The 19,690-nt window shown below is 44.7% G+C and overlaps 1 protein-coding gene across 2 annotated transcripts in view; it reads right to left on the reverse strand.

Annotated features, from left to right (window-relative positions):
* Positions 1-2,873: 2,873 nt before the first annotated feature.
* The window catches only part of LOC309356432 (uncharacterized protein), a 34,209-nt gene continuing 17,392 nt past the window's right edge, over positions 2,874-19,690 (reverse strand). For both annotated transcript variants that reach the window (XM_081887863.1, XM_081887864.1), the window contains 8 exons: positions 19,517-19,593; positions 18,217-18,327; positions 16,133-16,222; positions 15,152-15,259; positions 10,548-10,669; positions 9,380-9,502; positions 5,707-5,749; positions 2,874-4,240 (listed from right to left, as the gene is read on the reverse strand). In XM_081887863.1, the coding sequence (XP_081743989.1) occupies positions 4,103-4,240; positions 5,707-5,749; positions 9,380-9,502; positions 10,548-10,669; positions 15,152-15,259; positions 16,133-16,222; positions 18,217-18,327; positions 19,517-19,593 (812 nt within the window). In that variant the 3' untranslated portion in view covers positions 2,874-4,102. The remainder of the gene's footprint in view (positions 4,241-5,706; positions 5,750-9,379; positions 9,503-10,547; positions 10,670-15,151; positions 15,260-16,132; positions 16,223-18,216; positions 18,328-19,516; positions 19,594-19,690) is intronic.

Genomic DNA, 19,690 nt, shown 5'->3' on the forward strand with positions numbered 1-19,690 from the left:
GCAATTTTAAACAAGCAGAGGTTTGAGTACAACAAGAAGGGAGTTGGGAAAGGCTTGGTTGTATTAGCTTGCATTGTAGCCTTCTCTGTTAGCTACCCTTGCAGTTACTTCCAGGTTAATAAGTTTTTGTCAATAGTATCTCTATGAATGACACTATTTAGCAGGAAGAAATCCCAAGGAAAATTCTCATTGTTATATATTTTACATGGCTGTTTATTTGTTTATATTTTAAAGTTTTCTATGCAGATGTTTTATGATGGCCTATATTTGTAATGCCTAATAAAGGTTTGGTGAAGAAGTTATTTCTCCTTATTACAACTCATTAAAAAGGGATGTATCTCCACCCCCGCTTTACTCAAACCTCTGCCGTTATTTAAAACCACGATTTTCGTCTCAGTCTCTCTCCTCTCCCATTTAACTCAGACTTTTGCCATTGTCTGACTATAGCAAGAAGGGAGAACCATTGAAGTAGCAGGGAATGGCTATTTTAAACTTCTCCCTCTTCCATTCCTCAGGTGCATCATAAAGGATGTGGAGCCCTCAGGTGTTCCACAGTACCTTCCCACATTCAAGAGTGGTTGTACGGGGTGGAAAGGGGGAGCTCCAGGGGGGTTGGCAAGCAGAGTGATCAGAGGCTCGGCACTTAGTAAAATAATAACCAAGAAGGGGGTTCTGAGCATGTGTCAAGTGTCTTTCTGACCAATTCCCACTCATTAAGAATTAGTGGAAGATGGGCTTTCTAATCAGGCACAATTTGCAACTACAAAAACATGACCTCTCATTTAGGGGCTTGGCTATGCAACCTCCTTGACAGCTGCTTCAATGTGGGACCAAATGGTTGATTCAGATCCTACTGAAAAAACAGCTGAAAGCAACAGAGCTGCCTTCATAAACTCATAAAGTGGGAAGAGATTAATCGTATCAAATTGCTGTCCCCATGCATTGTGGCTTAACCTTCCCATCACTTTCTTTAACAACATAGCAGCTGTAATCCTAAAAGCCCTTTTCAAACACAGACTCTTGCTGGTTCTTACAAGCCAAAACGCAACAACTTTAATAGTCTTTTTCTCTCCCAAGACATTCAGAAAGCAATTCTTTGTTTAAAGACACACCAAGGAGAACTAAGGACAAAGGAGAATGAACGAGCCAGGAAAGATTTCATAGTAGCAAAGGGTGAAATACCAGCAGAAGACTTTAAAAGTGAAAACCAGCATTCTGAATTGGGCCTGGAAACAAATTGGAAGCCAGCAGTTGGATTAGAAACTTTCTTCATAGAATCATAGAATAGAATCATAGAATCATAGAGTTGGAAGAGACCACAAGGGCCATCGAGTCCAACCCCCTGCCAAGCAGGAAACACCATCAGAGCACTCCTGACATATGGTTGTCAAGCCTCTGCTTAAAGACCTCCAAAGGAGGAGACTCCACCACACTCCTTGGCAGCAAATTCCACTGTCGAACAGCTCTTACTGTCAGGAAGTTCTTCCTAATGTTTAGGTGGAATCTTCTTTCTTGTAGTTTGGATCCATTGCTCCGTGTCCGCTTCTCTGGAGCAGCAGAAAACAACCTTTCTCCCTTCTCTATGTGACATCCTTTTATATATTTGAACATGGCTATCATATCACCCCTTAACCTCCTCTTCTCCAGGCTAAACATGCCCAGCTCCCTTAGTCGTTCCTCATAAGGCATCGTTTCAAGGCCTTTGACCATTTTGGTTGCCCTCCTCTGGACACGTTCCAGTTTGTCAGTGTCCTTCTTGAACTGTGGTGCCCAGAACTGGACACAGTACTCCAAGTACTGTCGCCAGTTAACAATCTAGTTGCCACACTTCACACATGCTGCTGGTTCTGAAACGTCTCCAAAGCAGCCCCACGTACAAAACATTGCAGGAGCCTAACCTGAAGGTTTGGACTTTGTACAGGCCTTTGCCTCCTTCCCAGGATGAGCAAAACCGAAACCACCAACTCAAGCAGAAAATAAAGAGCATTTGCCAACTGATGTTGCATAGAGACCACTTCACCACACCAGCTCCTGTGATATTGTTAGCCACAGTTGGAGAGGATTCTGTAAACTTCTGAAGGCAAAATGAGCAGGAGGATAAAAGGAGTGCATTTGTTTTGTCCAGTCTGTTCTTGAAGAGGAGTCATAGTGGTGTATGGAAGAGATGGATGAAGAGAGCAGGTTAGCACCATACCACAATTGCTCCAGGAACAAAGATGGAGCAATGAATGCAAATTGTACCTTTGAACAGTAGGTTAGTTTCTGTAATCCATTAGCTATCCTCCACCTAGGCAAGCAATAGGCATCACTGGAGCTTAAGGACACATTGCAGCCAGGCAAGAACAGTCAGGGAGGGCGTAAGGGAAGGCTTGTGAGGGGGTGTTCCAATAGAGTTCCAAGAACCAGAGAGGCCTTGGGGGGAACATTTGGCTCACCAGAGGAGCCCACCGGGGGTAAGGTAAAGGGACCCCTGACTGTTAGGTCCAGTCACAGACGACTCTGGGATTGTGGCGCTCATCTCGCTTTATTGGCTAAGGGAGCCAGCGTACAGCTTCCGGGTCATGTGGCCAGCATGACTAAGCCGCTTCTGGCAAACCAGAGCAGTGCACAGAAACACCATTTACCTTCCTGCCAGAGTGGTACCTATTACCTATTTATCTACTTGCACTTTGACGTGCTTTCAAACTATTAGGTTAGCAGAAAGCTGGGACCGAGCAACGGGAGCTCACCCCGTTGCAGGGATTTGAACCGCCGACCTTCTGATTGGCAAGCCCTAGGCTCTGTGGTTTAACCCACAGTGCCACCTGCATCCCACCAGGCGTAGCTCTAATCAAGGCATGAAATGCTGTTTTCCCAGAAATCCAGACAACAAGAAAGGCACATCCTTATTTTAATAATAATTCATTTCAATTAGACAGAACACAGGTGGTTCTACTATATACATTTCTGGATCAAAGGTCCAACAGTTTGACATGTCCTTAAAGTTCTACACAGTGTAAATATGCTTGCTCCATGTCCAAAAAAACTCCAGCAGAAGCATTTAAAAAAAATGCAGGAAACTTTACCCCCTCCCGCCCCCCGTTTTAAATATATGACTAGAAAGTCTTGAAAAATAATAAAGGGGGAGAGAGAACAGTGTTTGCAAAACAACTTTCCTAACCAGGCCAACTTGAGTTTTGCTTTCAAAAAGAAAAGACCAGAAGGAAACCAAGTGAATTCCATAGAAACAGAACAATTCGCTGGGAGGGCACATTTCCTCTTGTGTGCATTTCATTGGCTTGCAAAACACAACTGCAGAAAAAGGCCTTAAAGTTTGACATGGAAAAGCAGCTTCTGCTTTGACATTTGGTACCACAGGCATAATTCAACACCTTCACCCTCATTTGCTTGAGAAGGGCTGACAAAAATAAGGTGGGGGGCAGGTGCTGTGCTCTGGGTTAACCCAGCAAACCCAGATGCAAGAAGAGGACACACCATGGCAAAAATCTATGCATATGCTGTGCGACTACCTGCGCCAAACACAGGGCAGAGGCCTCATGCATCAAAGTGGAAGGCTTCATATGGTCTTCACGGGTGAGACTTTCTTGAGATTCATCACATATGGACAGAGAGGAGTTCATGTAGGTTGGTTATAGATAGCACAGGTCTATAACAGCTCTTGTGGGAGGAAGTTTCATGTTGCTTTCTCCTCTCAGCAATAAACGTCTGTATTCTCTGAACCAGTGATGGCCAAACTTGGCCCTCCAGCTGTTTTGGGACTACAACTCCCATCATCCCTAGCTAACAGGACCAGTGGTCAGGGATGTTTGGCCATCACTGCTCTAAACCTTCCAGATCAGGAGTGGGAAACCTGTGGTCCTCCAAGTACTGGTGGATTCCAGCTCCCATCAGCCCCAGCGAGCACAGGCAACCGACAGGGATTATGGGAGCTGGAGGTCATCAGCATCAGGAGGGCCACAGTTTTTGCCTGTTTTTGATCCTGGAGAGCTCCACAGGGAAATCAACCACAACTCCCAAACACACGTTTCCTCCAAAACCCTCCAGAACTGCATTGTGCAAGGCAGCTTCAAGGTTCCTTGATCGAGGAGCAGAGTGGTGCACGTCATCCAGAGCTTTGCTGCTCAGAAGTAGCGAGAGGCGAGGGAAGCTGGTTGACCCTAGGGAGTCTCAGGCATAAGGAAGACTGTGAAATGGCTATAAAGGTGGAAACTTCATAATCTGCCCAGCCAAATGGTTTTGTCTGTGCAGGAGAGAGAGAAAAAAGGGGGGTTAAAAAAATGGAATTTAAGAACAGGAATAAAAGGGGAATGGCGGCTCATTCTGGCCAGTGGTTTTCAAAGTACACCCTTTGGTCCTTGATAAGAAGATAAGTCAGAGCTGTCCAAAATGAATACAGCTTTCTTGACACAACTGATGTTCCCTCACAACACACAGCCACGGGGGAATATCCAGAAGCAATCTAATTAATTATAAGTGTATTTACATATGCCAACTCATGTGAAGCATCAAGGTGGTATACAATGTATACAATAAACCATAAAACCCCATACAACCAGTACAAAAAAACAATTAAAGTGAATCAAGGAAATTTAAGCAGCTGCATAGGCCTGTAGACATTAAATGGTATTCAGGAGAGGCCTGGAAGTCAAAACAAGAGAGGGCCTCTGCTAAATATCCGCTGGAAGGGTCTTCCACAGCATGGAACCAGCCACACTCAACACCAGACTTCTCCTTGAGCCTAGTAGGGATTCTGCAAGATGGCACAGAACTAACAGCACTCTTCTGGATGATCTCAGGGACAGCCTTTGGGATATCCTAGACCTCAGATTGTTTGAGCCTTTGTATATCAACACAACAGCCTTGTACCTGAACTGGTAGCATATGAGCAGCCAGTGCACAGGGCATGTAGGGAATGCCATCATTTTGTGAAAATAAATGGTGTATTGACTCCTGCTCATGCAGAAAATGAACTGTCCAATCTGCCTCCTGGGAGGAACTTTTGGGGTGCCTGCTCATTCCTCACTGCTTCTTCCACATCACCAGCGTCCTTGAACCCACCCTGAGTTATACTACCCATAACTGGGATATCCTCTGTTACCAACAGTTTGACCGCTCTTGGGGGTGGGTCAAAATGGGTCGCCCCCCCCCCCCACCAAAGAATACAGTTCACCATTCCTGGTTTTAGCTTCGAACTAGATGCAAGCCACACTCTTGCTGCTTTTGCTCTTAACTGCCCACCAACTCCCTCTCTGTTAACTGCAACTGCATCTCTTGCAACAGTCTTAAAGAGCTGGCTGTTAGAAGCAGGGCTAACATTTGCACTGCACTGCCTCCAAGGCAAGTGGGAGGAGCAACCAATTCCTGGATAACCTTTTTCATGTGCCTCCTTCATGAGAGGTCTGGAGGGTGGCAACACGAGAACGGGCCTTTTCTGTGATGGCTCCCTGTTTGTCAAATGCTCTCCCCCAGGGAAACTCGCCTGGTGCCTTCGTTGCACCTCTCTTCTTTGAGGCCTCTGGCTACTGAAACAACCTATGGCCTTTTAAACTGGAGGCGGGCAGTTATTGTTTTTGTTTGATACTATGTTGTATATTTTTGTGTTTTCATATTGTGATCCTCAGATGAAATTAGACAAACAGAATAGAAATTAGATAAAGAAAAAATAATTAAATAACCTCCACTGAAGAAAAAGATTCACATACTTACTGATTTTTGAAGGAATTTGCTAACCTGCCTTGCCCACGGACACCTGAAAGAAAGGGAAGGGGGTGGTAAGATGCAGGTCCCCCTCCTCTTGAGGCAAACCACCTTCTCATTTTTAGCTTTCCATTTGCGTCACCCAAAGATGCTGCGTACCAACAACGCAACACATGGGAGTTTCAAAAATCCCCACAAGTGCCAACACAGGTAAGTCCAAGTCCTGTGTCAATGCGCAGGGTGCTTACCCCAACAGCAGGACCTCGAGGAGGGCTTCTTAACACACAGGGCAGCTGATATAGGGAGAGATCCCATGTCTGGGTCCCAAGCTACTGAGGACAGGGGTGGAGAACCTTTGGCCCAAGCCAGCCCCTCCAAGCCTCTTTATTTAGCTTGCAGGACTCGGTCCCAAGCCACACCCCCTCTTCAGCTACATACCTCCTGGAGTGTCTCTGCCTGCCTGGAATGCATTCTTGAACTCTGATGGTGACTCCTGTTTATTTACTTGTTTTACGAAGTTATTTAAACTGCTTCACAGCCTGAAGCCATTGAAGCAAAATACAAAATTAGATGAAATGCCCCCCAAAAGCTCTAAAAACCACATCTACAAACTCTAATAATAAAAACATTTCTATGCATGTATAATCAATACATCTACCTATATGGAAAATAGAGGTATGTTTGTGTGTAGAAACTAGGCACCCATACAAAACATTTACTTACTTACTTATCAAACCTTTATTAGGCATTATGCGAATAAAACCATAAAAGAGAAAATAACATATAAAGGCCTTGAAATATATATAAAAGGGCAGCAGTTGGCTACATACATATATATATATATATATATATATACATATAGAGTCAATGGTTTTCTTTGTTAACCTGCTCCTTGGAGGACTGCTACCAAAAACTCGGCTACCCCCGCCGTTACCCTTTGGTCAACGTCGGATAGGTAGAGTCCCACACATTCACCTTGCTGGGGTTCCAGACCACCCGAGAGAGGGGACAGCACGCGTTGACGGAGCGTACTGTACAATGGGCAATGAAAGAGAATATGCTCTACAGTGTCCGGGACATTCATAGAACATCTGCAGAATCTCTTGTTTCTAGGAATGTTTTGATATCTTCCCCTGACAAATGCTGAGGGAAAAACATTCAAACGGGCCAGCATAAAAGCCCTACGTTGGGCTGGGATTATTAATTTAGTGACGTAATTGGCTCTGCTATCTAAGATATTTAAATCATAGAATATGGGGGAGCAAATTTTGTTTACAGCTGCCATAATATTTTGGGAATCTATCCAAGATGGCGCCGAGGTAAGACGCTCTTATCGGAGCTCAAAGAGATCTTTTAACTAAATGTTGCTGGCTCTCCTCCTTCCTTTGGTTTTTATTTCCTTTCACTATTTCGCTGTGCTTTTGAACATCTTATCTTATCCTCCTCGGTGCCGGGACTTAATGAAGTTAATGAAGTTTTAACGAAGGCTCTCAGACATTCCCTCCCGGGCATTAAGGCACTCCCTCCTAGTTTCTCGTTGACTCCTCGTGACAAACTTATTCCAAGGATCTTTAAGGACTTCCAATGGGCTTTTAACTACAAATTCATAAAACCACAAATTTCTCCCACCACCTCTAACCTTGTGGACCCCCAAACATCCCAGTTGTTTTAACAAACAGAGAAGAAGGGGGGGGTACTCCAAAGGAGTGCTATAATTGGACTCAGTTTTAAACTCCTCGCAGCAGCCCAGCCAGGACTGAATGAGAATTAAACGAGATTGCGACCTGAGAACTTTAGCGCTTTATCACTCTATTTAGAAGTCTGATCTCATTGATTTAAGAAGAATCTAGCAATGAGAAGAGCCAAAAGACTCAGGTGTCTTGATACAGAAACTGACACAGAGCCCTCTGGTTTCAAACAGAGTAATCTAGATAATTACCTGCTACCTCAAAAACAGCACGCATCTCCTCCTAAAACCTTCCTCAACTCTTTACATGGAAAGACAACTGAAGAGATATCCCTAGGAATAAATGAGGACAAGGCTACTACTCCCATAACCGAGGTACAAGCACTAATTGATAGAAAGGTGGAGCTGCTGGAGGAATGCTGCCTAATGACTGCTCAAACAGTTCAAAAAATCTTTGAACAATTACAAAACATCTCCAAGAAGCTGGATAACCCAGATGAAAGGAGGCAACTCACTCCCTTCTTGCCATCCTTAATAAGCCCTGGAGATAAACAGAACAAATACAAATTTATACCTCTAAACCAGCCAAAAACCAGAGGAAGCCCCCCTCACTCAATCAACCTGATACTGAGACCATGTGAGATTGTTCTCCACATTTTTCCATATAGAGGGCCCCTACCTTACTGGGAGTCATCTTTCTGGGCCAGACATCACCTAAATCTGCTCCTAGGCCTTGAGGGTGGAAGCATTGACTTAAAAGCAGTCAAGAGGCTCACTAACGATGGATATTCCAAAAAAGTACTACTAAGATTTGGTAGTCATAGAATTCCAACTAAAATCTTAAGGGAAAAGACTCATTTAGCCCAGAAAGGAATTATTCCGCGTCGACACTTTGAAGATATATCACCCAGACCATTGATTGCATCTAAAAGACAGAACAAGATGAACAAGGCCATTCCACCAGAAGCCGACATCTGCCCTACTCCCGTGGAAGAACCCAGTAGATGGGAGAAACCGCAGCCAGCTATCCGGGAAATCACGCAAGAAAAATCCAAGCTCCCAAACCATGCGACTGTAGCATCAAATAACAACCTCGCCCTTGACACAATAGACTGGACAGTCCCAGAAGAAGAAGATCTGCTGAGTAACTTTACCAAGTTACCAGATAAAGAACAAATAAACATACTTAGTAAATTGACGAAACTACAGGCCAGATTGACCGAAATTCACCAACAGGGTCAACAAAATGCAGTAGAAACAATACACAATCAAACTTTACACTTACCAGCCCTTTCCCCAAAATGCATAGTCAAAAAGAGAGCTACTAATGGAACTTTCAAATGTATAGATGCAGAGCTTCAAATCCAGCCGCCTTTAGAATATGAAATGGCAAGGAAAAACTCCAGTAATGAGACCACAAATTCCTGGCTGAGATATCAAATACTAGCTCCAAACGAAATAGGTACCCCTTATTTAAGCACTACAAAGGACTCTAACATTGCCGAACAAAAGATGACCTCCAACAGACCTGACACACTGAGCTCAACACCAAATGAGGCCAAAGAAATGGAAGTAGAGACTGAAAACAGTCCTACTGTCCATAATAGTCCACCAACCACAGAAATTTCTCAGGAACAAGGAACAGCTAAGGAAGAAAATCAAGAAAGGGAGGAAATTTTAATTCCCCGCACTTTAAAAAAGAATCTAAAAGATCCATCATTATGTTCCCCACCGAAAGCAGCGACAAATGGCTGTATCTGCACAAGACAAAATCCCTCGCTGGACTCAATGACAGAACTAGAATGACAAAACATTTACATTCATTCCTGTGCATAAGCATTGCCCCTGGCCCTGCCTACCCCCGGAAGGGAATGTGGCATTCAGGTTGAAAAACGCTCCCCACTCCTGATTCAGGGCTTTTGTTTTCCTCTTGGAAAACTGGGTTGCTGGGATGGGAGGAATGTAGCTGTGACCCTCATACACTGTGACACTCACATTGGCAGGTTTTCCACAATAATATTGATGATGGAGATGCCGACTGATGGTAGGTTTCTATCCCTGGACGTCAGGAAGAGGCACAGCAGCTCCCCCACATACTGAGCACCCCAGTGTTGCCACCTGAGGGGAAAGGAATCAGAGAAAATGAAGGTCCCTAGCAGCATCTGCCAAACTGGCAGCTTAGCCAAAGCCATTTTTCAACTTGTACCAGAGGTCCACAGGTGATGCATGCTGGTTTTGCAATAGGTCCTGAGCATGCCAGCTCACACGTCATTGCAGAGCGAGTGGCACAGAGCAGCCTTCGCCAACTCATGCCCTCCAGGTGTTTGGGACTACAGTTCCCAGCCAGCACAACCATGTTTGCAACCATTTTGGCTGGGGCTGATGGGAGTTCTACACTTGGAGGGCACCAGGTTGGCGAAGGCTGACAGAGAGAGAAAAGACCCAACTCTTTTGATAAACAAACACTCCTCTATGTGGTCAGTAAGCGCATCTCACATAAGTCAGCAATGGCTGATGAGAAGGGATGAATCCACCATTTCCTTTCATGCCCTGAAGCTTTGAGCACTTTTTCCTGCTGGCCCAGCAAAAACAACATCGAAGTTGACCGTCACAATGGTGAGCAATCAAGTGCAGACCAAAAATCTGTCCTTGGGTAATAGAAGTGGATGAAGGTTCTCAGCAAATCTACCTTTCCATACTCACAGACTTTTAGAAGCAAGGAGAGGAAGAGGGAAATGCACTAAAATGTTTGGCATGAATGAATGATCCACAGGAAGACACATGAACAGCTCACAGGCCAATCAGGATGGATGCTCAATATTATATGAGCTTGCTGCAAAAAATGGCCTGAAAGGATGCTCAGTAAGGACCGGACAGTCTGATTTCCATGTAAGCTTTGAGAAAGCAGATCAGCTTGGATCCTCTATAAACAGGTGTCCAGAGGCCATCCAAAAGCAGCACAGGGTCTGCCTAGGCACACAATGAGGCCTTGCTGAGGTCTGCCTTAAGTTTCAAAAGCTGCTGGCCCAGAACTAAGAAAGCAGGCGGGCAGGAGAGGGAAGGGGACGCAGTGATTTCTCATCTACGTTTGCTCTTGATGTGGCTCAGCCTTTCAGGACGGACCCCAAGAACAAAACAGGGGGCTTAATAAATGCCAACTTACAATCCCAACATTTCTGTTTTGTGGCAACAGAGGTCTGCAAGAAGCAAAGCAACGATGTTACGGACAGCCTTCTCGTGATAAGCCAGAGACTCCAGCAGAAGCTTCAGAGCCCAGAGGTTATTCTGCAGAAAGGGAGAAGAGAGAAATGCAGGGGGCAACACAGCAACTTGACAGCACATAACTGAGGCTGAACACCCCAGGTTTCATTTTAAAAGCTTTCTTGAGCTGTAAAAATTAAGAATTTATATATATATATATATATATATATATATATATATATATATATATATATGCAGGTTTTGGTGTCCTCGGGTGTCTTCCCGTGTAAAAGTTGGGGTGTCTAGGCGACGTTTCGACGAGGTCTCACTCGTCATCTTCAGGCTGGTGCTTTCGGCTTCTTGTTACTGGAACAGAGCAGGATCTCAGTGTTTGAGTTCCTATAAATACTGTTGAGGGGGTGTGGTGTATAGCCTCCAATGTTCTGGGCAGAGAGGAAGTTCCCAGGCTAGTGTGCCTTTTCTTCTTTTGTTCCTTAATTACTTGAGGGATATCTTGAGTGATTTCTTGAGTGATATCCTGAGTACCACTTAGGTGGGTCATTAGGTGTGGATTAGTTGCTAAAGTCTTTGTGTCTTGACCTCTTGAACTTTGTGAAGAGTTTTTCTGAGAAGATGGCTGTACTGCACTTAGTTGTGCTCTGGCTTGGCTTCGTGTATAGGGGCGAGCTGTGGTTTTGTGGCCTGTGTCAGCCAGATCTGTGTAGGGATTGCAGGGGGGTGCAGCATCCGGAGGTGCCACCATGGTTTGGCTACTGGATGGTGTCTGTAATTTATCTGTGGAGAGGGCCTGGGTTTGGGTCTGGTGTGGTTGATTGGTGATGGCGTTCTGTGTGCCTCTGGATCTGGTGTCAGTTTTTGTGGGGAGGGCTAATTTCCAGATGTCTGGCAAGCGGGATGTGTCGTCACGCTTGTTCATGTTGTGAGGGTGTTTCTCTATCTCGATGGCTTCCATGATTATTCTCTTGTGGTGATGTTCCATGTTAAAGAGCAATTTGGAATCTGCAAAATTAATTTCGTGTCCTGTTTCTTTCATGTGTTGGAAAAGAGAGGAAGTTTTTTCTTCTTTTTTGACGGCATTCTTGTGTTCTGCGATATGTGCATTTATTCGTCTGTTTGTTTGTCCAATGTACGTGGCTGGGCAGACTTTGCAGGGTATTTCATAGACCCCTTGGTTTTCCAACTGGATTTTATCCTTGGGGTTTCTGAGGATATTGGCTATTTTTTGGTTGGTGCAAAAGGCTGTTTTGATATTGTGTTTATGGAGGATTTTGCTAATTTTATCTGTAGTGCCCTTGATATAAGGAAGGAGGGCCATGCCATTGTTTTCTTCTGTGTCTTGGTTTTTGGGGGGTGTTTCTTTTTGGATTAGCTTCGTAACCCTGTTTTGCTGGTATCCATTGGCAATTAACACATTTGAGAGATTCTGTAACTCAGTTGTCAAGTGGTCTTTGTCAGCCAGGCGTTTGGTTCTGGAGATGAGAGTCTTGGCTACGGAGTTTATTTGTGCAGGGTGGTGGTGTGATTGTGCATGTAAGTAGCGGTTGGTGTGTGTTTTTTTCCGGTAGATAGTGTGTCCTAGGGAGCCATCAGGTTTTTTGTAGATTAGGACGTCAAGGAAGGGAAGTTGGTTGTTGGCTTCTATTTCCATAGTGAATTGTATTTTGGGGTGTAGGCTGTTGAGATGTGTGAGGAAGCTATCCAGTTTTTCCTTCCCGTGTGGCCAAATTACAAAGGTGTCGTCAACATATCTGAGCCAAAGTTTGGGTTTGTGTTCTGACTTGTCTAAAGCATTGGTTTCAAAGTGTTCCATGTACAGGTTTGCGATGACCGGTGAGAGGGGTGATCCCATAGGTGCTCCTTCTATCTGTTTGTATCTTTGTCCATTGTGGATGAAGTACGTGTTGGTTAGGCAGTGGTTGGTCAGGTCCAAGATGTATTCGGGGGGATTGTATTTGTTTTGAATGGCTGTCAAGGCTTCATTAATGGGCACTTGTGTGAAGAGAGATACAACATCGAAGCTCACAAGTAGGTCATTAGGATGTAGGTTTTGCTTCTTTATTGTTTCTATGAACTGGAAGGAGTTTGGAACGTGTGAAGAGATGGATTCTGCATAGGGCTGAAGTTGCTTGGCGAGAAATTTAGCGAGATTTTGTAGAGGTGAGCCTATGGAGCTGACTATTGGTCTGAGTGGTGTTCCTTCTTTGTGTATCTTGGGGAGGCCGTAGAGTTTGGGGCATCTGGATGATTTTTCTCTGGGGATGATTCTTAGCTGGATTTCTTCACTGATAGGAGAGGCTTTTATTTTGGATTTGGTGGTTTTTTCCAGATAGGTGGTGGGATCTGTTTTTATAGGTTGGTAGGTAGGATCTTGGAGTAGATTTGATAGTTTTGCTTGGTAGTCCGATGTGTTCATCACCACAGTGGCATTACCTTTGTCTGCTGGGAGAATGATTATGTTGTTGTCTTTCCTCAGGTTGGTGAGTGCTTTCTGTTCTTCTTTGTGTAAATTGCTTCTGGGTGGTTTGCTGGAGCAGAGGATGTTGGTGACTTCAAGTCTGATTTTATTGGCTTCATCTGGGTTGATTTTGGTTAGGCTAGCTTCGACTCCGCATATGATGTTTTCCGTGGGGATGCGTCTCGGGGCGACTGCAAAGTTGAAACCTTTGGAGAGTACTTTGGTTTCAGTTGTGGTGAGGATCCTGTCTGATATGTTATGTACTGTTTGTTTCATGGGTTGTTGTGGAGGGTGGCTGGGCTTCTGGCGTTTCTCTAGTTTGTGGAGTTTGTTGGTGTGTGTGTCTGTCTTATGTGAGGTCTCCGTTTCAGCTCTCCAGACGGCTAGTTGTTTGCATTTGTCCCAGAGTGCAGGGTGGATTTTGTTACAGAGTTTGAGGTGAAGAGTGAGCAGATCTTTGTTGGTTTGGTTTAGTAGGTATCTTTTCTTGTGTAGTTCGTTTCTGATTAGGGATAGTTCAGTTCGTTTCAGGATCCTTTCGGTAGCTGGGGTTTTAGAATGGAATTTAAGTTGGAAGCATGTGGGAATTAAGTTGTTGTCTCGGCAGTCGCGTAGGAACAAGAGATCACATAAGATGGTGGCTCTTCGGACTTCTAGTTTCTCGTAGGTTCTTGTCAGCTGGAAGGTTTCCTCCCCGTAGAGGTGAGATATTTGCTTTCGTAGATTTTCACGGGTACAGGAATGCAGGTTTTGGTGTCCTCGGGTGTCTTCCCGTGTAAAAGTTGGGGTGTCTAGGCGACGTTTCGACGAGGTCTCACTCGTCATCTTCAGGCTGGTGCTTTCGGCTTCTTGTTACTGGAACAGAGCAGGATCTCAGTGTTTGAGTTCCTATAAATACTGTTGAGGGGGTGTGGTGTATAGCCTCCAATGTTCTGGGCAGAGAGGAAGTTCCCAGGCTAGTGTGCCTTTTCTTCTTTTGTTCCTTAATTACTTGAGGGATATCTTGAGTGATTTCTTGAGTGATATCAAGCGGGATGTGTCGTCACGCTTGTTCATGTTGTGAGGGTGTTTCTCTATCTCGATGGCTTCCATGATTATTCTCTTGTGGTGATGTTCCATGTTAAAGAGCAATTTGGAATCTGCAAAATTAATTTCGTGTCCTGTTTCTTTCATGTGTTGGAAAAGAGAGGAAGTTTTTTCTTCTTTTTTGACGGCATTCTTGTGTTCTGCGATACGTGCATTTATTCGTCTGTTTGTTTGTCCAATGTACGTGGCTGGGCAGACTTTGCAGGGTATTTCATAGACGACACATCCCGCTTGCCAGACATCTGGAAATTAGCCCTCCCCACAAAAACTGACACCAGATCCAGAGGCACACAGAACGCCATCACCAATCAACCACACCAGACCCAAACCCAGACCCTCTCCACAGATAAATTACAGACACCATCCAGTAGCCAAACCATGGTGGCACCTCCGGATGCTGCACCCCCCTGCAATCCCTACGCAGATCTGGCTGACACAGGCCACAAGGCCACAGCTCGCCCCTATACACGAAGCCAAGCCAGAGCACAACTAAGTGCAGTACAGCCATCTTCTCAGAAAAACTCTTCACAAAGTTCAAGAGGTCAAGACACAAAGACTTTAGAAACTAATCCACACCTAATGACCCACCTAAGTGGTACTCAGGATATCACTCAAGAAATCACTCAAGATATCCCTCAAGTAATTAAGGAACAAAAGAAGAAAAGGCACACTAGCCTGGGAACTTCCTCTCTGCCCAGAACATTGGAGGCTATACACCACACCCCCTCAACAGTATTTATAGGAACTCAAACACTGAGATCCTGCTCTGTTCCAGTAACAAGAAGCCGAAAGCACCAGCCTGAAGATGACGAGTGAGACCTCGTCGAAACGTCGCCTAGACACCCCAACTTTTACACGGGAAGACACCCGAGGACACCAAAACCTGCATATATATATATATACATACACACACACACACACACACACACAGAGAAACACTGCTATAGTAAGAAATATGCATAATAACTTAAGATGGAAGATAATGAACACACAAAAAAGCTCACCCCGAAAGCCAGCACAATTTCTAGGAAGGAGCACAGGGAGTTGTGTTCCATCAGGATCATATGCCGAACTGCCTGGACCACAAAAATGAGCCCAGTTTCCAAGGGTGACTGGAAGGAGACAAATAGAAGGGTAGAAAAGAAACAGTCAGAAACAAGGATGAACTGTTGAGTGGGTGAATTTGCTAGATGAGACAATCAAAATCCTTTTGACTAAAAAGATGCCTGCTGATTAAACCGGGCATCATATTTTTTAAAAATTGAATTTGTTTTTCAATTTAAAAAACTGCAGATTGCAGCTGCCATTTTAGAAGAGGCATCTTTCCTTCTCTACCACCTGGAAGAGCATACTTCATGATAAGACAAGGCCTTCCCTGGCAAGATCTAAACAAGTGGTTCCCCAAACCAGAAGCTGCTCTGCAATAACTCAGAAGAGGGCTTTCAGCGTGGCTGCCCCTGTTCTGTAGAACAGCATCTCCATCATGCTATGAGAGGTACAATTGAAGACATTTCTGTTCTGACAAGCTTTCCCTACAGCATGAACAAGTATCTGTCAGTGGTGTCTACACTTTGTATGGCTTTTTAAAATTTATCAGCTATTATTTTCTATGTCGTGTTTAACTGCTGTTATTGCATTTTGTACATTGCCTTGGGCCAGGTGTGGATTTGCAATAGACTGACCAGGGTTTTTTTTACTACAAAATGACCTTTCTCCACCTAAAGGAGGCTGCTGAAGTAAAAAGAACTAAGTAGGGAACATCTGTGTGAAGGACGGAGAGTTTAGAATTCTCAGACTCAGGGACGCCCTGGTCTTTAATTCAAATTATATGCCTTTCGCAGCTGGTTCTGGCTGGCAGATCAGGGTCTTAGCACAAAACAAAGTAGATTTGACAGGCATGAAGGTTGGGCTCACACCCTTTGGTGTAACGAAGTCCAGAATCTGGGCTTCCCAAAAGCAAGTGTATACTGCAAGCGTATACTTACATCTTGGCCAAAGTGTTTTGAGAAGGTAACATTAGAGTAGGGGGTTTGGGTGAGTTGTTCAACAACGTAGCATGACTCTTCAGAGACCACCTGCAAGTGAAGTCACCGCAATAATCAAAAGAAGAGCCTCGATACCCAGAGCAGCTCTCAGTCTTTCCCTCCTGCGTGCCAGAGGACAACAGCAGCAACAAGCAGCCATGTGCACTTTCAACATGCAATAATGTCCGACAATTTGTCTGCCCTAGATGGGGCTGTACTCCTACCAAACAAGTAGGCATGCAGTCTGCGGGTGCTTCTACACCCAGATTTCTTCCTGCAGACCCGGGTAGCCTCGATGGCTAGAATTGCCTTTCACCATCTGCAACTGGTGTGACACCTACAGCCATTCCTGGACTGGCAGAGCTTGACCACATTAGTTCAGGCACTGATGACTTCCAAGAGTGGATTACGGCAATGCACTCCAGGTGGGGCTTCTCTTGCACTTGAGCCAGAAACCGCAGTTAATGCAAAATTGCTGACAGGCGTGAGACCCCCATTCGCATGTAACACCTCTGCTCAGGGATCGGCACTGCTTTCTGCTTCATTACGGAGCCAAGTTCCAAGTCTTTCTACACTGGGCCCGCAGCTTATGCGAGGGTTGAGTTCTAGGGGTCCACATGCAAAGGCAAAAATGTGTGGAGCCAGGAAAGCCCTGGAACCAGCCCCACCCCAATGCAACTGCCCCTACCTGTCCAGGGCAGGCCTTGCTCTGCACCTTGATTAGTTACAGGGAAGGTCACACGAGGGCCCCGGGAGCGCCCCAGAGGCCTCATGTATCCTTCCCAGAGGCCAGTAAGCAAGGCAGAGAGCATAAAAAGTTCTTTACGTGACAGGTTTACCCCAGCTTCCATTCATTCATTTTTTAGCCATGCGCCTGAAGTCCTAATCATGTAAGCAAATTGTGCATAAGTTTCAGGCCCACTGTTTTAGTATATAGGGTCCTTAGCAGCTTGGGATAAGTTTATTTGAGGGATCGTCTTGGCATATACACATATACCCAGTCTGACACTGTTTAAGTGTGTCAGACTGGGTAGATAGATAGATATGCACCTACACCTTGGGACTCCCTTTCACCATGAAGCCCCTTTCACTGTACTCTTCTAAGCACCTGATAAAAACAGTTTTGCTCAGGCACGTGTATCAAGACATGAAGAAGCTGACATGTGTTTTAATCTGTTTCTAGCTTAACTGTTGATTTTAATTTTATTTTGATTTTATATACCCGTTTTTAAATTCACCTTTTATTGACCATTTTTATGTTTGCTATATTTTTGGTAAACAGCTTAAAGGTTCTCTTTGCAATCAAGCAGCATATGCGTTACATTAAATAAATAATATATTTTTAAAAGCCTTTGTATAGCAAGTTCAAAGCACTCCCCAGACATTATCCGTTTTATGCAAGCATCTGGCTACTATTTCAATTCTGCATCCAATTCCAAGTGCTGGTTTTGACCTATAAAGCCTCACGTGGCTCAGAACCACAATACCTCAAGGACCACCTCTCCCCCTATAAAAGTGACCCGGACCCTGCAATCATCGTCTGAGATGCCTCTTCTGTGTGCCCTCTCAACAGGTTATCAGAGAAGGTAGCAACACAAGAACAGGCCTTTTCAGCAGCAGCTTCCCAGTTGTGAAATGCACTCCCCAGGGAAGCTCACCAGGCACCATCATTACAGGCAAAAGCATTTTTTTTCCTCTAGGCCTTAGGCTTTTATCTATGGCTTCCTTTAGTGGATGTGGATGTTTTATTCCAGCCATTTAAAACAGGATTGTCTTTTAGATTTTTCTTTCATGCCAGTTTTAATGCATGTGGGTTTGCTTGCTTATATATTGCAAGTCGCTTTTTGGTACCTTGGGGAAAAAAGTGACTAATAAATTTAAAATAATAATAATTGGAATGTTGTAGTTGTACTGAGGACTAGAAAGGGTGGGTCATTAAAGGTACCTGGTGAGTTTATGGCAGCCCAGGAATCATCATCTCTGACATGATAGCAAGATACATGCCCCCCCATCGAGGAATAATATCCCCGAGTCAATGGTGTTACCTGCTGGAATTCCTGGGATGGTTCTTTTAAAGTGATGGCTGTCAGGCTGCCATCTGCTCCCACAACAGGGTGACTGGCAAAAATTTTGATCATAGAACTCCAGCATTTGGGCTGAAAAACACAAAAAAATCGGGGCTCATTTGGTACCAGAAATCAAAGTAGGATTTCCCAGAAGTTGTTCAAAAGTAATCACTCTTTTAAGACAGAAGAGCACAGGGTTGAGCCATGGCATTTATTTCACAGCTAGTTTATTAATTTGTAAGGAAAATACCTTTTAGCATGGCAGGATCTACACTTGGGAACTCCCTTCCAATTGACCATGCAGGCACCTCTGCTGTACTCTTTCCAGAGCCTTCTTACCCTCCTTTTAAATCCCTCCCCTTCCTCCAAGGAATTGAGGTAGGCAACTGGCCATCCCCTCCTCCCCTCTTGGTTGCTGGATGGCGAATTAAGTGGGCCAATTCACAGGTTTGCCAATTCCCCATTCTCTCAGCCTAAGCTCAACTACACAGGGTTGTTGAGAGGCTGGGTCCAGGTCCCCTTAGGAGCAAGGAGCTGCAGCTAACTCTGATGACCTCTCTACTTCCAGACTTCTTTCTTCCCTTTCGGAAAAAAAAAAACCCAGTCTGCCCTGCAAAGTAAATCATATCCAAAAGACCACATCCATTCACTGTAGAAGCAGAAGATAGGCTTCAGAGTGGAAGTGGACATCTGAAGGCAGCCCTGTTTAGGGAAGCTTTTAATGTTTGACAGACTATTGTATCTTAATATTTTGTTGGAAGCCGCCCAGAGTGGCTGGGGAAACCCAGCCAGATGGGTGGGGTATAAAAAAGAAATTATTATTATTGTAAGTGGAAAGCACTTCTGTTTTCAAATGAGTGTGCCACCTTCTGGATGGAGAGGGAAGCACACATGTACATGAAGTTCTGGACCACTGGATGACAACCAGCAGGGCGGAAGAAGCCAGGGCTGGGCAATAGCTGGCTTTCAACATTGTGATATACCAATATATATCACAGTGTCTGAAATAAGGATGAAGCTATGTAGAGGCATTGGTTGGCTTCACGTTGTGATTTTCGCACAGCACACGCACAATGATTTGTGATATTTTACCAGGTCAAAAATTACGAAACCAATATCACAATATGGATTTCAAACCGGCTTGGGGCAATCTATCAGTTTATCACCAGGCTCTAGAAGAGACCCATAGGCCACCTTTGCCAACAGGCTCAATATTGGGCCAAGGCATTTGGGGAGGGGAAAGGTTAACTGCCACAAAACTATTAAAACTGGTACTCACACTTGTATACAACGATACGTTGCAGTAGAAAAGCTTGAACATCTGTTTGAGTAGAACAGGTAGTTTCACGGGAGTGCCTAGAAAGAGAGGACAGCTAAAAATCACACCCTGTAAAGCAACAGCTGCCAACTTGGTGCCAACATGCTTGTCACTACCTTCCCTACATTGCAGGGA

The sequence above is a fragment of the Podarcis melisellensis genome (genome assembly GCF_964234715.1).
Source record: "Podarcis melisellensis genome assembly, chromosome: 14".
Lineage (NCBI taxonomy): Eukaryota > Metazoa > Chordata > Lepidosauria > Squamata > Lacertidae > Podarcis > Podarcis melisellensis.